The 18,737-nt window shown below is 35.6% G+C and overlaps 1 protein-coding gene across 2 annotated transcripts in view; it reads right to left on the minus strand.

Moving 5' to 3' along the window:
• arfgef3 (ARFGEF family member 3) overlaps positions 1 to 18,737 on the minus strand; it is a 58,236-nt gene that overhangs the window by 6,786 nt on the left and 32,713 nt on the right. The window contains exons 21-34 of one of the 2 annotated variants that reach the window (XM_026224722.1): positions 17,734 to 17,879; positions 17,439 to 17,618; positions 17,166 to 17,307; positions 11,314 to 11,436; positions 11,042 to 11,145; positions 10,719 to 10,863; positions 8,343 to 8,471; positions 8,064 to 8,240; positions 7,183 to 7,297; positions 6,433 to 6,535; positions 2,375 to 2,506; positions 1,061 to 1,191; positions 756 to 764; positions 79 to 415 (exon numbers count right to left, since the gene is read on the minus strand). In XM_026224722.1, the coding sequence (XP_026080507.1) occupies positions 79 to 415; positions 756 to 764; positions 1,061 to 1,191; positions 2,375 to 2,506; positions 6,433 to 6,535; positions 7,183 to 7,297; positions 8,064 to 8,240; positions 8,343 to 8,471; positions 10,719 to 10,863; positions 11,042 to 11,145; positions 11,314 to 11,436; positions 17,166 to 17,307; positions 17,439 to 17,618; positions 17,734 to 17,879 (1,973 nt within the window). The remainder of the gene's footprint in view (positions 1 to 78; positions 416 to 755; positions 765 to 1,060; positions 1,192 to 2,374; positions 2,507 to 6,432; positions 6,536 to 7,182; positions 7,298 to 8,063; positions 8,241 to 8,342; positions 8,472 to 10,718; positions 10,864 to 11,041; positions 11,146 to 11,313; positions 11,437 to 17,165; positions 17,308 to 17,438; positions 17,619 to 17,733; positions 17,880 to 18,737) is intronic. The other variant, XM_026224723.1, reaches the window with a different exon arrangement.

The following is an 18,737-nucleotide window of genomic DNA, read 5'->3' on the forward strand; positions in this document are numbered from 1 at the left end:
AATTCACAAAATAGTTTGTTTGGGTGTTGATTTAATTTGAATATTTATATCCGAGGAAAAAATGTACTGTAAATGTACCTGAAAGTAGATATTGAAGCTCATAGCAGACTGGCGGTATAAGTTAGCGGCTCCACACACCCCTGACACCTTCATGAGGAGATACTTGAGTCCTGGACGGGTGTCAAATTCCCGCGCTGTGCGGTACGAGTCCAGCAGCAGGTCAAAGATGATGGCCAGGTTCTGCATTGAGATGTAGCGGAGAAAGCCTGCGGGTTTCGGCTCCGACACTGCCGTGGGGATTTTGCTCTCGGAGCTCCCAGAAGCCTTCACAAACTCCTCTAGAAGGATATCATACAGGTTCTGCAGGAGCACTTGATGGGACAGTAAACTTACCACCAGAGTCCTGAATGGAATCCTGCACAGTGACAGAACAGAGAATATAACAGCACTCTGATCCATTCAATTGGATTAAAATAGATTCATTACGTATAGCGATTTGTTCAGGAACAGCAGAAGTAGGAATCCATGTGAGACCGAAAACATCATTTATATGAACAGCTACAGTATATGAACTTTCTATTCCATGCTTTACACACTTTGAATTACTATATTAAAAAAGTAAATCAAAATCAAACAAACAAATGCAGTGCCATGCAATGCACAACCTGGTTCTGAAGACCACTTGAACAGCATGAAATATGACATTAAAACTGAAGAACAGTAAAGCATGCAGATTCTGTTTGCAGTGGCCTTACCCAATTTTTCTGTGTCAAGCACATCATGAAAAAGAGAATAAGACAACATACAAGCACAGGTTACTTTATAATTAAAGCAATATTTAAATCTGAATCTTTATTTTACCGGGTTAGGTCAACTTTACCAGGGAGGTTATAAAATTTAGTTCCTTAATATCAGGTCTAAAAGGCATTTTATAAATTTGTCACTGAATCCCATAACAATTAACCACTAAACTTTCCTATGGCCCTGTGCCACATTATAATATATAGAGTATTATTGAAATAATCCATATTAGCAGGCTGAGTTTAAAACATCATCTCACCTCTTCTGAGCTTGACCATTGGAGTGCTGATCGGCGGGAAGCTCAATAATCAGCACACAAGACTGAGCGTGCTCAAAACCTTCCTTGTTGCTCGGAGTTTTAGGGGAGCACTGTGTATCTAGCATGAAGACCTGGAAGAAGAAAATTATTCATTATTATCAATGAATTTTACATGCAAAAATCCAAGCAGACATTTAGAAAAGCAATAAACCACACCACATATGCTTCCTCTCAATAGTTCAATCTAGTGGTCATCCACTTCATTCTTCTAATGACAGATTATTACATTTTAATCTTTGGTCTCATCACAACCCTGAAAATATGATGATATATTTGGGATTGTACTGTAGTTCACATGGTCTAATGTGAATAACTGCTTTAATAAACCTATTATCAGGAAGTTTTTTTGGGGGGGGTTTGTCATTGTGGTGACTACTTTTAGTGCTGTTTATTACTATATTAATAATTCCCAATATTCTCAGTTGCAGTAATGACTATAATTTTCATTTTTTAGTGCCAAAGCACTGAATGTAGACCCTGGGAAAAGATAGCACTTGAATTTAGATGAAAATCCATGATTTTACTCCCAGGAATCCATGCAATAGTCACCAAACCTAGTAAAATTTATGTCAAGAAATTAAAGACGCTAAATTGAGAATAGATTATTGATATCTTGAACTTGGCATAGCAATACATTTATAGCAACAAAAAAAAAAAAAAAAAAAAAAAAAAAAGGGAAACAGGAAGCCTCTCATCTCTTCACGTTGTCTGATTTAGATCAAACTGGAGGTTTTTTTTGTGGTAATGGGGGACATTAGGGTGACAATACTTCCTCTAGCCAGGATTCTAAACTGCAGGGTTTTCTCTTGGTTATGCTATTGTTTTCATAATGCCTGAAAAAAGAGGTCTGACCAATAAAGTGCAGACATTGTATATAATCAACCAATGGTTTCAGTCAAAGCAATGCAAACACACACACACACACACACACACACACACACACACACACGTGTATATATATATATATATATATATATATATATATATATATATATATACTGTATACACAAGTTGTACATACAAAATAAATGATTGATAGCTGATTGAAGAATCTTGGGACGCTGATGCCGTTTTTCTGTTTACTACTGCTTTAAAGCCATTTTTAGTGTATAAAGTGCTTGTCTTGAGATTTAAAAGCAAGATAACAATCCATTTTACAGCTACTGCTTTATTATCTCGCAGTATCAACATGTTCTAGCACCATACGTTGGTATAAGATGTCTGGCTCAGTCTACAGTAGAAGTGTGCCAGTACCTGTTGAGCCATGGCCCGGATCCTCATGTACTCCGCCTCGGCTGAAGGGGAGTGTGAGGGGGCCGCAACTTTCACTTCACATGCATCTCCAGTGAAACTGTCCGAACCACTCCGGAAACAAGCTAGCAGATTCTGCCAGAGGACAGAGAAGGTATGTAGAAAACAAAAACACGGATAGATTTTCTTTTCACACTTTTAAAATTAAACTATGGATCAAATCTTGCACTGGTTTACATTCATTCTCTACCTATCATAAACACATCTCATGTTGTTTATACTAAGAATACACTTTGTGATATAAATACTTGCATGAATAAACTGCAGTATATGGCACTCTCTTGTGTAAGGTTTAATGCTTTAATGCTTGTGTAGGGTTGTGATATAGCTTTAAACAAGAATACCTCAGAAAAGTTTTGAAATGCAAATAGTTTAATCTATTTGCTGAATCATCATTTCAACCAAAAAGATATTGCAGCCAAGCACATTAAGTGTTTACAACTTCAATGAATTGATTTCTTGAAATGAATCAACCCCCTCTCTTTAGGAGCACTTTCACTGCTTAAAAGCCTATAATTTCTGTGCCATCTGCTGCACCGAACAAAACACAAAACACTCTCTCCATCTGCCATCGGTCAAGGAGACAGATCCAGTCCAGGAGCCAATTCTATTGATTGAAGCAATGTTGTTTTGGAAGTAAACAACTGATTACTGGCACAGTCTTTAGGAAACTTAATTGCCAAACTGCAATCTTCAAGACTGCTCATTTTTTTTATCAAAAGTATAATTATATATTCACTCTATCCTACTAAAGTTGTCCCCTTGGAATTATAAGGTTCTATCTGACATTTTTGTCAAAATTGAGTTATTCACATATTCTTCTTCTGTGATAATTTATTCACATTATGTGATGTTTTATTTTAAGTTGTGTACATTTTGGGATTTTTTACTGAAAAAACAAAAATGTTCTATCTACAGAAGTCTATGGAACACAACAACTTTAAAGCTCAATATCTCAAAACTACTCAGAACGCAGATAGAACCTTATAATTCCAAGGGGACGAAGTGTCAATGAAAAAGTCTTTGGTCATAATCACAAAGCATCAAGTTTACAAGTCATCTTTACACATGTGTATTCACATGGCTGATAGTAGCACCACTTTGCCTCTTTCCATAAAGTAGCACAACACTAAGCCTTAAAGAAGATTACGTCCTGAATATCAGTTGAGAAAGCAAAGACCACATGTGGCTGCAATCATCCTAAGCATGAAGTTTCATTCAATCTATTGTTCCAAAGAAATGTTTGCATAGAAAATGTAAAAAATGTGACAATGAACTTTCCTGTTTAAACCAATGTAGTTAAAATGTGGTTTTCAAAAGCTGTACAGAGGCATGATTTTCCATTAGTCTTGTTTTTCATGCCCGACAAGCATTTTATCTTCATCAGCTTAGAAACAGCTTGTGTGACCTCAGGGTGCTCGCAAAGTCTGCACGCCTAAAAAGCTGATGAAGAGTCTTAGAAATCTGTTTTATAAGATGTCTTTCTATGGACATTTCTTATTTTTCACTTTTAATATAGTCAACGAATGATAAACTGGTTAGTGGTTAGCAGCTAGTTTTGTAAGGCATGCCATGCACATCATACCAGATGTGCTTGTAAGACAAAGGACAATGTGTGTCGGCGGGTCATGCCAAAGTAATGTGTGGCTCACTGCACTTTAGATGTCTGAATAACAGCCTGGGGGTTTTGTGGATTTTTTTAAAGAATATAATTAGAATAGAGAGTGCTAGAGTTAGAGGGTCAAATAAAAATAGAAGAGATGTGTTTTTAGCCGATACTTGAAGATGGCCAAGGGCTGCTCAGATTGAGTTTGGCAGGTCATATCACCAGGAGGGAACAGTTAAAGGATTAGTCCACTCCAAAATTAAAATTCTGTCATTAATTACTCACCCTTATCGTTTCAAACACGTAAGACTTTTGGTCATCTTTGGAACACAAATTGAGATTTTTTTTGATGACAATGCTGTTAGATTTCCTTCCATTGATTGCCTTTGTAACTACCACTTTGAAGCTTTGAAGAAAAAATAAATAAAGAGATCGGAAAACTAATCCCATATGGATCGAGTGCTTGAGTCCAAATTTTCTGAAGAGAATTTTATAATGAACAGATTTAATTTAGGCTTTTACTCCAATGTAAACACTGATCAGTGAAAATAAGCAGCAGCTCAACCAAACCTGAATAATGCACAAGAACTAACCTCTTCTGAAAGCTCAAATGTTCTGCATGACACACGTGAATGAATCTTATGCAACATTTGAACTTAAAGAAGAGGTTTGTTCTTGTTCGTTATTCAGGTTAGGTTGAGCTTTTGGCTATGTTTGCTGATCAATGTTTACATTCAAGTAAAAGCCTAAATTCAATCTATTCATCATAAAAAACTATCGATTCTCTTCAGAAAATTTGGAATGAACCGCTCGATTCATATGGATTAGTTTTTCAAACTCTTTATGAAGTTTTTGAAGCATCAAAGTGATAGTTACAAAGGCAGTCCATGGAAAGAAATCTGACAGCATTCTGCTGAAGTTCTTCATTTGTGTTCCCGAAGATGAACAAAAGTCTTACGTGTTTGAAACTACATGAGGGTGAGTAATTAATATAGTAATTTTATGTGATCAGCTATTGTTAGCCAGTGCAAATTGATGAACAGAGGTGTGACGTGCATTCTTTTTGTCTCTTGCAGCAATTTATCTTGCAGCCGCATTCTGTATTCATTGTAAAGGTTTGATAGAAGTGGCTGGAAGACCTGTTAAGAGAGGAATGCACTATTCGAGTAAGGGCAGACCAAGAGCTTGAACATAGAGTTGTGAAGCATGTTCTGAAATGAAGGGCCTGATCTTCTTGATGTTGAATAAAGCAAATCTGCAGGAGCATGCAGTTTTAGCAATGTGGTCTGAGAAAGTAAGTTGATCATCAATCATAACTCCAAACTTTCTGGCTTTTTTTTTTTAAGGAGTTATGGTTGATGTGCTTAAATGGATGGTGAAATTGTGATGAAGCAATGCGTTTGATGGAACCACAAGCAGTCCTTTCTTGGTAAGGTTAAGTTGAAGGTTATCCTTCATCCAGTAAGAAATGTCTGTTAGAAAAGCTGAGATGCGAGCAGCTATTGTTGGATCATCAGGATGGATGAGAGGTACTGTAGAGTTGAGTGTCATCAGCATAGCAGTGATATGAAAAGCCATGTTTCTGAATGACAGAAACTAGTGATGCCATGCAAACAGAGAAGAGAAGTGGTCCAAGAACAGAGCCCTGAGGCACCCCAGTAGTTAGATGTTGTGACTTGGACACCTTTTTAAGATACCTTGAAGGATCTATCTGAAAGGTAAGACTCAAACCACTGGAGTGCGGTTCCTGAGATGCACTTTGATAATAGTGTTGACAGGAGGAGCTGGTGGTTAAACATGTAAATTAAAAACCTTTAATATAGTAAAAACTAGTAAATATTATTATAAATTGAAACAGAAATCAGTCTAAAATGCTGATTTGTTGTTAAAAAAACATTCCTTATTATTAATGTTGTAAACAGTTTTGCTGCTTCATATTTTTGTGGAAGCACAACTGTTTAATAATAAAAGGTCTTTCTTCAGCAGAAAATCAGTATACACATGGGGGGGCTTTTAATTATACACCTTGATTCCTTTTTTTTTTTTTTTGACTCTTACAACATATCTACATTTTACAATATAATCACTGTAAAGTAAACATTGTTATTACTCATCAGATCATAAGTTATCTAATGGAATAAATTAACTGTATTCATTAATTGCAACACGCAACAGCGCTGAATCTTGACTTTGAACATGCAGCACTCACATTTAATTATATCCAAACCAAACCATTCACATGTGGCATGCACACCTTTGGCTACATGCTTAGACTTAGCTCCCACTTGCACAAAATTGACTTTTTTCGCTAACCCTGGTTACAAATAACAAAGCATTTCGTCAAGGATCATGCAAGATTTTTGAACAGTGAAGAAACAACTTCAATAAATGTCACCTTCACTGGCTCTAGGGTAGCCGAGAACGCATCCTGAAGGGCACAGCATGCTAACCGCCACATCTCCTCAGTGAAAACCGGCCCTGCTGTTACCAGAACATACCTGGAGATCAAAAATAACAAATCAGAACTTAATATATCTACTGCTACAATACTGGAGACATAGAGAAAAGTAATCTAATTATGTATTTCAGCATAACATCAAGTCTTTTTCAATTAATTATTTCCTTGAACAACTTGGAAATCACTTGAGATGCATAATGATATTCACAATTTTTATTTTTATTTAACTAAACCTCACGCTGTCTGCACACATCTGAATCTAACATCATAAATGATGAATCTGGAACACTCTGCATCACACACACTGCACTCCTCACACATTAAGGGGATGTTGTAGTGGATCATTTAATCATTTGACATAGTACAAAAATAAATAAATAAAAGTGTATAGTAATGGCTCTATCTATCATAATAGAGAAGGGTTGATTTTGGCATTAAATGATATACAGAGACAGTTACCATAAAACATAACATTTATTTACTACAGCAAATCAGCTATTTTCTGATAGAAACTGCTGCAGTACAACCTCAAAAAGTAGCAGTTAAAGTCGTACATGTGCAACAGAATGCCATTTGCTGTTCTATATCAGTTGCTTAAACTCCCTAACATGCTGTCTATGTAGGCAGTTCAGTATGTTTTAGAACACACACACACACACACACACACACACACACACACACACACACCTAATACAGGAGCAGCCCACTCTGGAGATGGTCTCGGCTGGTTCTGCCACACAGGACACCAGCAGTTTGAATAGATCTTTCAGCATCAGGTTAATCAGACTCTCATAACCAATATCTGCAAAATACAATTTTTATTTCATATATATACATATAACATTTTCACAACAAGTTGAAACCCCTGAAATTATCTATATTAAATATCATATAGTAGATATCAGGTATTAAGGGACTGAATCTCATGAAAATGAGACCTAAAACAAAAAAATAAGAAAAAAAGGAAATAAATAAATTATGTTTTGTACAGTGTTATTTAGTGTTACTGATATACTATTGTTTTGTGTTTGATTTTATTTTTATATTTGCTGTACAATCATTTTGTTGAGTTTTCCCCCTTTTCTATTAGTTTTTTTATGTATACATAGTTTATTGAAGTACTAATTCTTTTAGTTAATAAAAAAAAAAGTAGTTAAATAAATAGTTTTAATAAAATAAAATACGTTTTATATATTTTTATTTAAATTATCATTTTATTTTATCAGTAACCAAATGGTTACTATGCTTTTAGTTTTCTTTTTAGTTAAATAATAACACCCCAGGTTTTTCATGATCTAATAAAGATTATTTTTGTAAGCAGTAGTGTTATCTGCAGTGTCTTCAATACTGTTTAAAGTCACAATGCAGCAAATATTCAAGGGTTTTAAAAATTCTAATAATAATTTCTTGTTCTTTTTTTACATTTTGGAGTGATGATCCAGATCCAGATCCATTCTGTTTCTAAGATTCACACGTTGCGACTGACTTGCTTAGATCAGTAGTCAATGTACACTGCAATAAACAAGATGCAATATTACGAACTGTTATTATTAATTTGTTAGTTTGACCTGAATGGATGAAGCTGTGAATATGTTCCACCACCAGTTCACAGGACAGTCCAATGGCATGCTTGAAGTTTGCTGCAGCAATGTCCCAGTATGAGTGGTCACCATGACTTCGTTGTAGCCATAGAGACATGACAGGAAGAAGAAGCTGGATGACAGAGAAAATGGCAAAGCCAGGCCCTATGGAAGATGAAGAGGCAAAATATCAAGCCAGAGCTTTGTGGGTTTGCTTTCGTATCCACAGCAGTATGATTGTAAGTGTGTTAGTCACATGCTTCTGACCTGGTATCTTGGTGACTTCACGCAGAAGTTCAAACAGCAGCTCAAGTGTAGGTGGCTGATGCTGACGAGGACAGTTTGACACGGCTGCTGTCAGCTGCTCCAACAGAAGAATCCACACCTGTATCAGACCTGCACACACACAAAACCGATCACCACTGTGCACCAGTATGAATGTTTTTTTGTTTTAATCTGTAAACCTACAGAGGGTGTGAACTAACGTCACTTTTCCGCTGGAACACGGTCCCTCAGCTGGACTGAAGCGCAAAGAACTGCTGCATGACTGGATTTAATAGGGAATCACTTTAAACTAAAAGTTCCCAGACTTGATGTAGTGTTCCTTACAACTTGAAGATCCAGTGGTTCATTAACTTTGGTGTGCAGCTAGGCATCGTGTTTCCTAACATTTATATGTGCCTGTTTTCAACACCGGAGAAATACATATTTGAAAATAGCAAATTTGAAAATACAAAATAGGTTGGTCTAAATTTGGGTGATTACTTATATCAATATATACATTATTGTTCAAAAGTTTTAGATCAGTAAGGCTTGTACTGTTTTTTAAAGAAGTTTCATGCTCATCGAGGCTGCATTTATTTTATCAAAAATAAAGACAAACAAAAAAAAAAAACATCTTGCAAAATGCTATTACAATATAAATACTGCTTTCTATTTTAATATACTTTAAAATATTACAAATTTCTGTGATGCAAAGCTGAATTTCCATCAGCCATTACTCCAGAATAAAGTGTCTTGAGAATGACCTTCAGAAATCATTATAATATGCTGATTTATAATCAGTGCTGGAAACTGTTGCGCTGCTTAATATCATTATTTTTTGAGGCTGTTAGTTCATTTTTCACAGTGCATAATAATGTTAACAAACACAACTTTTGATTTTAATAATGCATCAGTAAATGTTGAAATTAATATGAACTAAGATTAATAAATGCTGTAGAAGAAGGCTATAGTTTATTATTAGTCCTTGTTAACTAAAGTAGTTAACTAATGTTAACTAATGAAACCTTACTGTAAACTGTTTCCAGAAAATTGTTCAAATTGTTACCATTGTACTACTCTCAGTTTAACGCGTTCATTAATTAGTTCTAAAAAAAAAATAATAAGATTAAAATATTTTAATGCAATTAAAATTTTGTTTATATGAATTAAGTTTTGAACAAATCGTGTGAACCAATGAACCAACGCCCCATTCATAAAGAGTGCCATTTACTTCATTCCTGAATCAGCCATTTGAACGAATCGAATGAAGACATTTACCGCCACCTGCTGACAGATTTAGTTTCTTATTTGGAGTATTATTTAATTAATTAAAAAAATAAAAATAAAATAATAATAATAATAATAATCAAAATATTAAAGGGATAGATCAACAATTTTGTCACCATTTACTCTCATGTGCCTTATGTCATTTCAACCCTTTCTTTTGTGGAACATAAAATAAGGCTTTGTTATTTTGGTACCATTACAGAGAGGCTCAAAATCACTTTCCAGAACATTCTTGTTCACCATTCCTGGCTGCTGGAATGATCTTCCCACCCCTATCCGGAATTGCTGAATCCCAGACAATTTTCAAGCGACAGCTGAAAACTCATCTCTTTCGATTCTACTTGACCTAAATTCCTTCCCTTTCTAGCTAGTACTTAATGGACCCTATCATACACTCGCCGAAATGTGGCGCAAGTGTTTTTGCTAGTTTCAGCCTCTAACACTAGCTTGCTCTATTCATTTTTTTATTTATTCTGTTTTCTTCTTTTAATTATAAAATAACTTTAAAACACTTTCTACGTTTGTATTCAGAGAATGTATTAAGTGTATTATTGCTCTTTTTTATTTTAATTGCTTCCATTGTCCACATATGTAAGTCCCGTTGAATAAAAGCGTCTGCTAAATTATTCAATTCTATAAATGTAAACATAAATATCGTCATATTGTCCATCCCAAAAAGTTTTTGTCAGTGTTTATTTAAAAACATCCAATTATGCAGAATATAAAATGGTAAATATTTGAGTTCAACTATATATAACAAAACAATATATAAAGGTATGACTTTACAGCAAAATTCAACTTATAAACATAAAATTATAACTGCAAATCCGTTTTGCGGCCTTGAATTTTTATTTAAACTGAAGTGATCCGTCTTCTCTTTAGCTACCTCAGATTTCTTGTAAAATCTGAACAGTCAATCGCAAAGCTCTCTCTACTTTTACATGTTTTTCAGTGTTCTGTCGCAACATTCTGTCGCAACAATCAATGCTGCCATTCAGACTTTTTGCCAAGCAGTCGCTCCATCCATATACTTTAACTCATCCCGTTTCATTTGTACAAAGAATACCTCAAAAAAATAAATCAAGAAATCACCTGTGTCATCGTCAAACTCTGCTAAAACACAGTCCATGCCATCCTCACTGCTCACAGACCTCTCCTGAGCTCTCATCGGGAGGCTGGCCAGCCGTGCTCCCAGGAAAACTGGCTTGGACGGCATCTTATAGATTTTAGCAAGCAGCTGCAAATGCAAACAAACACCTAATAAGCTTCAAACTTAATTTTGTCATTATAATTTATTTATTTTATTTTATTTTTTCAGTTGGAAATTTGTGTTTTTTTTTGCCCCAGATCCAGCATCTGAAAGTGTGTAAATCATTTCTGGATAGAAATGTGAAAAATGTGTTCATCTTATGCACCTGTGAACATTTCCTTAAATAGTCCAGGGCAGGCAGGCACAGATCTGTTGAGCTGTATCCACTGACATGAACACAGTCCCCAATCTCCTTATAGTCCACTTCTCCTACAAATAATCAAACGGCAAATATAATTTATTATATAATGGGTTTGACTTCTGTGGACCTTTTTAATATTTCTAGGGTTCTCAAAAGCAGAAGCCAGCATAGTTTGGAAAAGATCTGTAGAAATGAATGAAGACAACAGTAAATATATTTTAGATTGACCAGCTCACCTAAACCTTTCACAAACTTCATGAGGCACATGATGTAGTCAGTGGCCGCGTTGGCAAACACCTGAATGTTGTCTGTGTTAATGAAGGCTTCAAAGACATCAAACACAGGTGCTTGTGACTTTCCTGTATACATAAGGAAAAGTGAAAAAAAAAAGTAAACAAATGCGTGTGGTTGATTTTTCTTATTTGTTATGACAACAAACTTTTTGCACTACACAATACACTTACATTCATGAATAACATTTATCCAAAAAAAAGGTAGTGTAGCTTTTAAGGTCAACTGTGTATTGTGTAAAATTTACTAAAAAAAAAAAAAAAAAGTTATGAAAAATTGATAAAGCATAAAGAAAAAGAAAAAGCTCCAAACACTCTGGTTTAAGCTGTGTTTGAAGCTGATGCAAAACACAGACACCCGTTACCATCCATTCTATATTATTAAGTTTCTGTGTTACTTGGCACTCGTAAGCCTACAATGAGCAATATTACTTAGAGGAAGAATAGTCTATTAAGTTAATATTTAACTACGTATGTGGGTCATTCTGTATCAACTCAACCAGAAGTCCCTGGCTTAAATTCTGGACTTTGCTAATATATTTTCTGAAGAAAGACAGACATGGATAGTGATGAAAGCCAAACTTTTACATGTAAAGGATGAACACTTACCTAGTAATCCACTATTGTGTAGAAGTGGGTCAAAATGGCAATTTTCACCTGAGATTCAGTCAAATTACTGGGGGGAAAATGACTTTAGAGAGATGGCAGCATCATAATCAACACAGAGATTGGTAGGTCTGTTAGTACAATTTTAGCACTCTTTGTTGCATTATGTGTGAATGGTGATCATTCAAAAATGGGGAAACAGTATTTTTCAAGTTTTTTTCCCTCAAAAAGTATTAAAGATATCTTAATGCCCTTTTAGATAATGGGTCTTAACAAAGGCCCTATATGGTTTGGGTCCAGGTGTAAATCGTTAAAATGTACACATTTTCAGTGGACAAAAACCAAATGAGGGTCAGTTTTAATTTTAACATTATTTCTTCTTCTGACACGGTTTTTTAAATAAAGTAAGAATCGGCTGCATACAATGTGACCAAATTTGGTTTTCGACTACTGAAATTGGGTAACATTCAACAATCTGGACATGGAGCCTCATTGAGATCCCCATATCTTTGGGATTGAACGATGTAGGGCCTTGAAATTTAAGATTCCAAAAGAAAAGTTTAGGAGTTATAGGCACACAAACTTTGGAAAAAGAATATTTATAGTACATAGAAAAGTATGTTCAATGTATTTGTTTTGACAAAAGGAAACAAGAAAAATTATTTGTTCTTCAGACATTGCTCTTTTTCTACAAGAAAAGTATAATTTTTTTGCAAACTAACCCACATTTGGTTTTAGACAATTTACGCCTGGAGCCTTTATTACATTTGAATTATGGATATTTTTTGTACAAAAATGCATGCAATCACTACAGAAGTCCATTATTCACACCCCAGAGTTGTGTGAGGCACCAAAATCTCTTATTTTACAGGCCTGCAAATTTTAGAGAAAAAAACTAAAAAGTGCTGTTTCCCCATATTTGAACGGTCACTATTGGTACATAATGCAACAAAGACTGCTAAAGTCAACAGATTTTACTAACAGACCTACCAATCTCTGTGTAAAGTAACATTATGATGCTGCCATTTTTCTGAAGTCATTTCTATCCCCCTGTAATTTGACTCTATATCTCAGGTGACACTTTTTCAGCTTTCATCACTATAAATGTCTAGCTTTCTTAAGAAAATCTGAGCCGGGGAAGTTTTAGAAATTTGGTTGATTTGACATGGAATAACCAATTTGTAAAATATATTATTTGTTAAATATACATATACATATACATATACATTTGGTCATCTAGCAGACGCTTTTTTCCAAATCGACTTACAAATGAGGACAATAGCAGCAGTCAAAACCAAAAAAAAAAAGGAATAACATTAGGTGCTGTGACAAGTCTTGGTTAGCCTAAAGCAGAATACATAGTAAGTAGGGCTGCTCAATTATGGCAAAAATCATAATCACAATTATTTTGGTCAATATTGTAATCACGATTATTTAACACGATTATGAGGGAGCCATATGACAAAAACGTTATACGAGTGATTTATTTAAAATATAGTGATAAATATAAAATGTGTTTCCTGTAAATAAGTTTGCTAGGACATCTACATTAGAGGCCAGCGGAACAAAAAAAAAAAAAAAAGATTATTGAAAAAAATTAAACTGTCAGTAATAAAAACAAAAAGAAAGACAAATACAACAGAATAAAAACATACAAATGAAACAAACTGTGTTTTAATGTTTTTTTTAATGCAAGTATCAAGCAGTATGATTATTTCATTTATTTCACAATACTATTTAATGTCTCATTTCAGTTTGGCTCTGATCTGTATTTATTGCAGTTGATATGAAAAGGTACATCCTTCTACAGAAATGAATGATCAAATGTAAAATCAAACAGCCCGCTGTCCTTTAAGCATGGATCCAAATTACCATCACAAGCGTATTTTCATTCTCAAGTGTCTTTACGTTCATTTATTACATGACAAACGAAGGTATATATGGAAAATCTTCTATTTTTCTATAAGATGACTTTACATGTCTGAGTTGTGTTCCACCTTTGGGCTTAGGCTATATCTCTTCCTGAGAAGCAACGCAAGTTCTCTTTCACTCTTTTAAAAACATGAATAAATATACTTCGATAAATCAAGCACATCCATTTTGCAAATGTCACGTTACATGATTTTACTGATTTGGACAGGAAACTGGGCTTTTTTGGATGAACGAATAGGGCTGTAGTACTCGAGTCCGGTCTTGGACTCGAGTCCGGACTCGAGACATTTTTCTGTCGTCTCGGACTTGTCTCGGACTCGTTGAATTTGCACTCGGACTTGTCTCGGACTTGGCCATTGGACTCGCCAAGTCTTCTAGTTGGTCTCGACCGAGTCCAGCAAAAAAAATAAAATAAAAAATGTCTCCTTCAAAACAAAACCACATTTGCACGATGTCGCGACTGAAACTGTGTGGAAAACGCTAGGCGCGCCGCTCTCCTTATTTCCAAAGCACTCTGTAATCTGCGCTCGCGCTCCAGTGGCGTCTGCTGTTGCTGGGCAACCATGACCCGCTCTCCATGATGACGCAGAAGTTTCAGCAAAGAATAAATGGAATTCCAGCACTTAAAATCACTTGCAGTAGCTCTGCTAATAGATTCATTTACAAAATGGCTATCCTTGTACAACTATGATCATCTGTTTCTCCATCTTAGCTTTCAGTATTGTTCCGGGAAAAGATGTGCATGACCAGCGGTGCACTTACTGCGACCTGAAAAGTTTAGATGTTTCTAATTTAATTTTCTACCTGTTAGATTGTTTTATTTACGTCTACACCTAGATAGCCTTTTTTTTTATCAATAAACGCGTATTAATGTATAGCCTTATGCAACAATTACATATGTAAATTTTAAAAACTTTATATATGACATTACATATTTACATTTTCATGTAACAGCCAGTATTTGTATCTGTAACAATCACAAAATTTTTCCTATCTGCATTCGGATACAACATCGTACAGTTACTTGATAAGACTGTTATGACTTTTTATATATTTTTTCGTAGTTATCACTGAACAAGTATGTCGTGTTAAACTGAATTAATTATTAATTTCTAAAATAATATTTATCATGCAAGCAGAGAGATGTCATGACAAACGTGTCATAGTGATCATTTGAACATGACTGAATCCATTTAATGCACACATTTCATTACGCAGAACACTTTGAGCGAGTCTATAATGTATAGTCGACTTCACTAAACAGATGTGTGTGTGTCGCACAAACCAGCAAAACATAAAGATGCAAACATGTAGGACAAGTAGACAATGTATCCATATCTATGTTGATTATTAGCCTACTTTTGAGAGAGAATTGATTTGGTTTTTGAGAGACTGAGACGCGCAGCGCGGCTGTTTGATTGTGCTTATTCCATTCATTCGTATCATGGTAGCCTAAGCTTTCAATATTTGCATTTTAAATATATACAAATAATATAACGTGTAGCTATGATGTATTATTATAGGAAAAATTACTCTTGCAACGCTCTGATTTCTGAGAGATGCACAGAGAGGCGACAACAATGGGGTGTTTGATTTGCGCTATTTTCACTCATAAAGTTTACATTCATTCACTTCTGGCGCTGATGCCCTGGCTCACCTGTTATCTAGCAAACACCAGACTGTGTCAGCTTCAGCCGAGTATTCAGGCAGAATTATTCCTTGAGCGTTATTCGTTTTTTAAGCCATTATCCGTGCCATTCCGAATAAGGTATTCGGCTTCATGTACAACCCTAATTATTACATTACATAGGCCTATTTTATTTTTACGTGCAACATAGATAAGGTCATATAGTAACAGCTCCACGCAATATTGTAATTCTAAAATTCACGTCGTACTTGCAAACACTTTGTATGCATTATGGTTAATGCATGCTGGAGTAGTTGATTGTTTCCGACAGAGCTCGACTAGTCTATGCAAGCACTAGCACAGTATGACAAAAATTGCTGTATTTATGTGCGCATGCCCAGTAGAGCCAAACGTATCCATTCTAGCCTTGCTGCGCGCATTTGTCATATCCCGAGCTTTGTGTGTGTCTGTGCACTGTGCCAATTAGGCATAGTCATATACATTTTTGACCACAGATATAATGTCAACAAAAAATAAAGTACATAAAAATTATTTGACCTTACAGTTCCAAACTTTGTTTGTTTATCCAAGTTTAGCTCCCAGGGTCGGACTGGGGGTAAAACCACTCATTAGCAAGGCCCCAAAAGGAAGAGAGGGCCCTTGAAAAGTATGAATCTGAAATATATTTTATTTTACCTGGATATTTTCATGGGTGGGGGCCATGGGGGCCCATCAGGACTGCCTATGCATAGGGCCCAGGATCTTGTTTAACGCCCCTGTTAGCTTTAACCCTAATTATACACACTTGAACCTAATCAAGCTCTTACTAGACACACTAATCTTCCAGGTGTTTTAAGGCCAGTTGGAGCTAAACTTTTCAGGACATTGGCCATCCAGGATGTAGTTTGGAGACCCCTGTCCTACAGAGTTGTTACTTTGCACATGCTTTTTGATCATTACAAATAATAATGTAAAATGATTTTCTTAGAATAGGAGATATGCTTTCTCTCGCATCACAAACATTATCAGTAGTTAAGTATGTGGTCTTGAATAGGAGCCTTTTTTCACTCATTTGGACTCGGTCTTGGACTTGGACTCGAAACTTTTGGACTTGGACTTGACTTGGACTCGAACCTCTTTGGACTCGGTCTTGACTCGGTCTCGACTAGTCCTGGACTTGGACTTGACTTGGACTCGACAAAGCCGGACTTGACTACAGCTCTATGAACGAAATCGCAGCACTGCAAAAGGGGGAGGAATGGGGCGCAATAATCGTTTTATCTCGATTGTTGTGTTTTTATAATCGTTGGAGGCCAAAGTTTTTTCGATTAATTGCACAGCCCTAATAGCAAGTTTTTTTTTTTTTTATATAAATAAAAATAAATCAAGTAGATAGAATATAAAAGAGATTGCTAGAGTTCAGAGCATCAAATGAAGGTATATGAATGTGCTACAGAATTATGTATTTTATTTTAAATAAATATTTGATTTAAATTAATGCTTATTGATATGAAAGAAAAAAAGCCATGAGAGGCTGCAAAGAAAAATTCCTATATTGCATGTTTTGCATTAAATCAGAGGGAAAATTTAATATTTTGCGAAGACAATTAACAATACAGCAAATTTCACTGACCCATAGAGTATTCTCCTATCAGGTAATCCTTCATATCCGTTTTGTTTCCATGCACAGTTCGGAGAGCACTGAACAGCGGCCTCCAGCCAGACTGGATTTGAGCTGAGCACATCTCCACCAGCTCCCCAATGGATGTTATCACCTGTACAAGAACAGACGGACGCACAGGACACCGCAGTTAACTTATTATAGAGTAAAAATACGTGGCACTTAGACATGGCTGTGTTTATACCATCCTTCAGTTTGTCTGCATGATAAGTGAGAATGTCAGACCTGATCTTGGACATCTTCATCACAGAGCTCCAGCTGCATAATGTGCTCAAAAGGCCTGAAGAGAGCTTCATTAAAATGAAAGTGTGGCAGCTCTGCCCAGCTGCTCAGAACCTCCAGCAGAACATCATGGATGAAGGACACAGCCTTCTGGGATACATGTCGCTCCTTATGACAGGCCGCCTGTGGGAACAATAAAAAATAAATATGTTACACTTGGCTGTAAGTTACAAAACAGAAAAAAACCTGCTGCTACTTATGGATGTATTAGTCTCATGATGGATTTGTCTTTTCTCACCTCCACCAGGTGGGGCGCTACTACACTCCAGGCTCTCATCATGTGAAGCAGCGGTCTGCTCTTGTTCTTCACAATGCGAAGCATGGCTTCTCCCAGCCGGAAGAGGTGGAGGGCACTACGCTTGTCCTGGGTTGACTTTGCCTCCCCTTTAAATGAAAACCAAAAGAGGTGAAGGACAAAAAAGGGGCAACAAGAAAAAAAGGGGCTGTAAAACTCCTAAAAGAGTGCATTAAGTTTAGAAAATATTGTTCATTGACTTCAGGAGGTCCAACTAAATTTTACGTGAATATTCGGTGAGCTGAATAGTACTAAAATAATTCAATTTTAGTTTCCATAAAAGACTAGCATTTTGTTCAACCCTAATGCAAAACGTGGTATTTGCCTGAATTTGCTTCTTTAAAACCCTGATTTTTCCGACCTCATTATTTTCTAGCAATAAACATAAAAAATATATATATATAAAAATAAGCAACATTTATAAAATAAGTTAAAGGGTCAGTTCACCCAAGAATGAAAATTACATTTACATTTAATCATTTAGCAAACTCTTTTATCCAAACCGACTTGAGAACAATAGAAGCAACCAGACCAACGAGAGAACAACAGTATACAAGTGCCATGAAAAGTCACTGTTCTGACTATTTATGTAGTCATTTAATTTTGGTTTTATTTAATTGGTTAAGATGCATCATGTGACTTAGGTTAGAGGTCGTGGTGGCCATTTTAGTTTTCACTTCTCCACAGCAGTGATGCAGCAGCAGATGTCTCTCTGATAAAAGATATATTGTTCTGTTATTTCATGCCAAAGAGCCCATCGTCTGTAAGTTTGTTTATTTAATATCATCCATGTTAAAAAAAAAAAGAGAGTATTTCATAGGATTTAAGAAAACATTTGCTGTACATTTTCAAAGAAGACTATTGTTGTCTTTCTTACTATTTACTTTTATTCATACTTAATACTTAATGTACATTTTCTGTTTGTATTGTAGTTCCACAAAAATGTA

This window comes from Carassius auratus, chromosome 38, assembly GCF_003368295.1.
Source record: "Carassius auratus strain Wakin chromosome 38, ASM336829v1, whole genome shotgun sequence".
In the NCBI taxonomy this organism is placed as follows: Eukaryota; Metazoa; Chordata; class Actinopteri; order Cypriniformes; family Cyprinidae; genus Carassius; species Carassius auratus.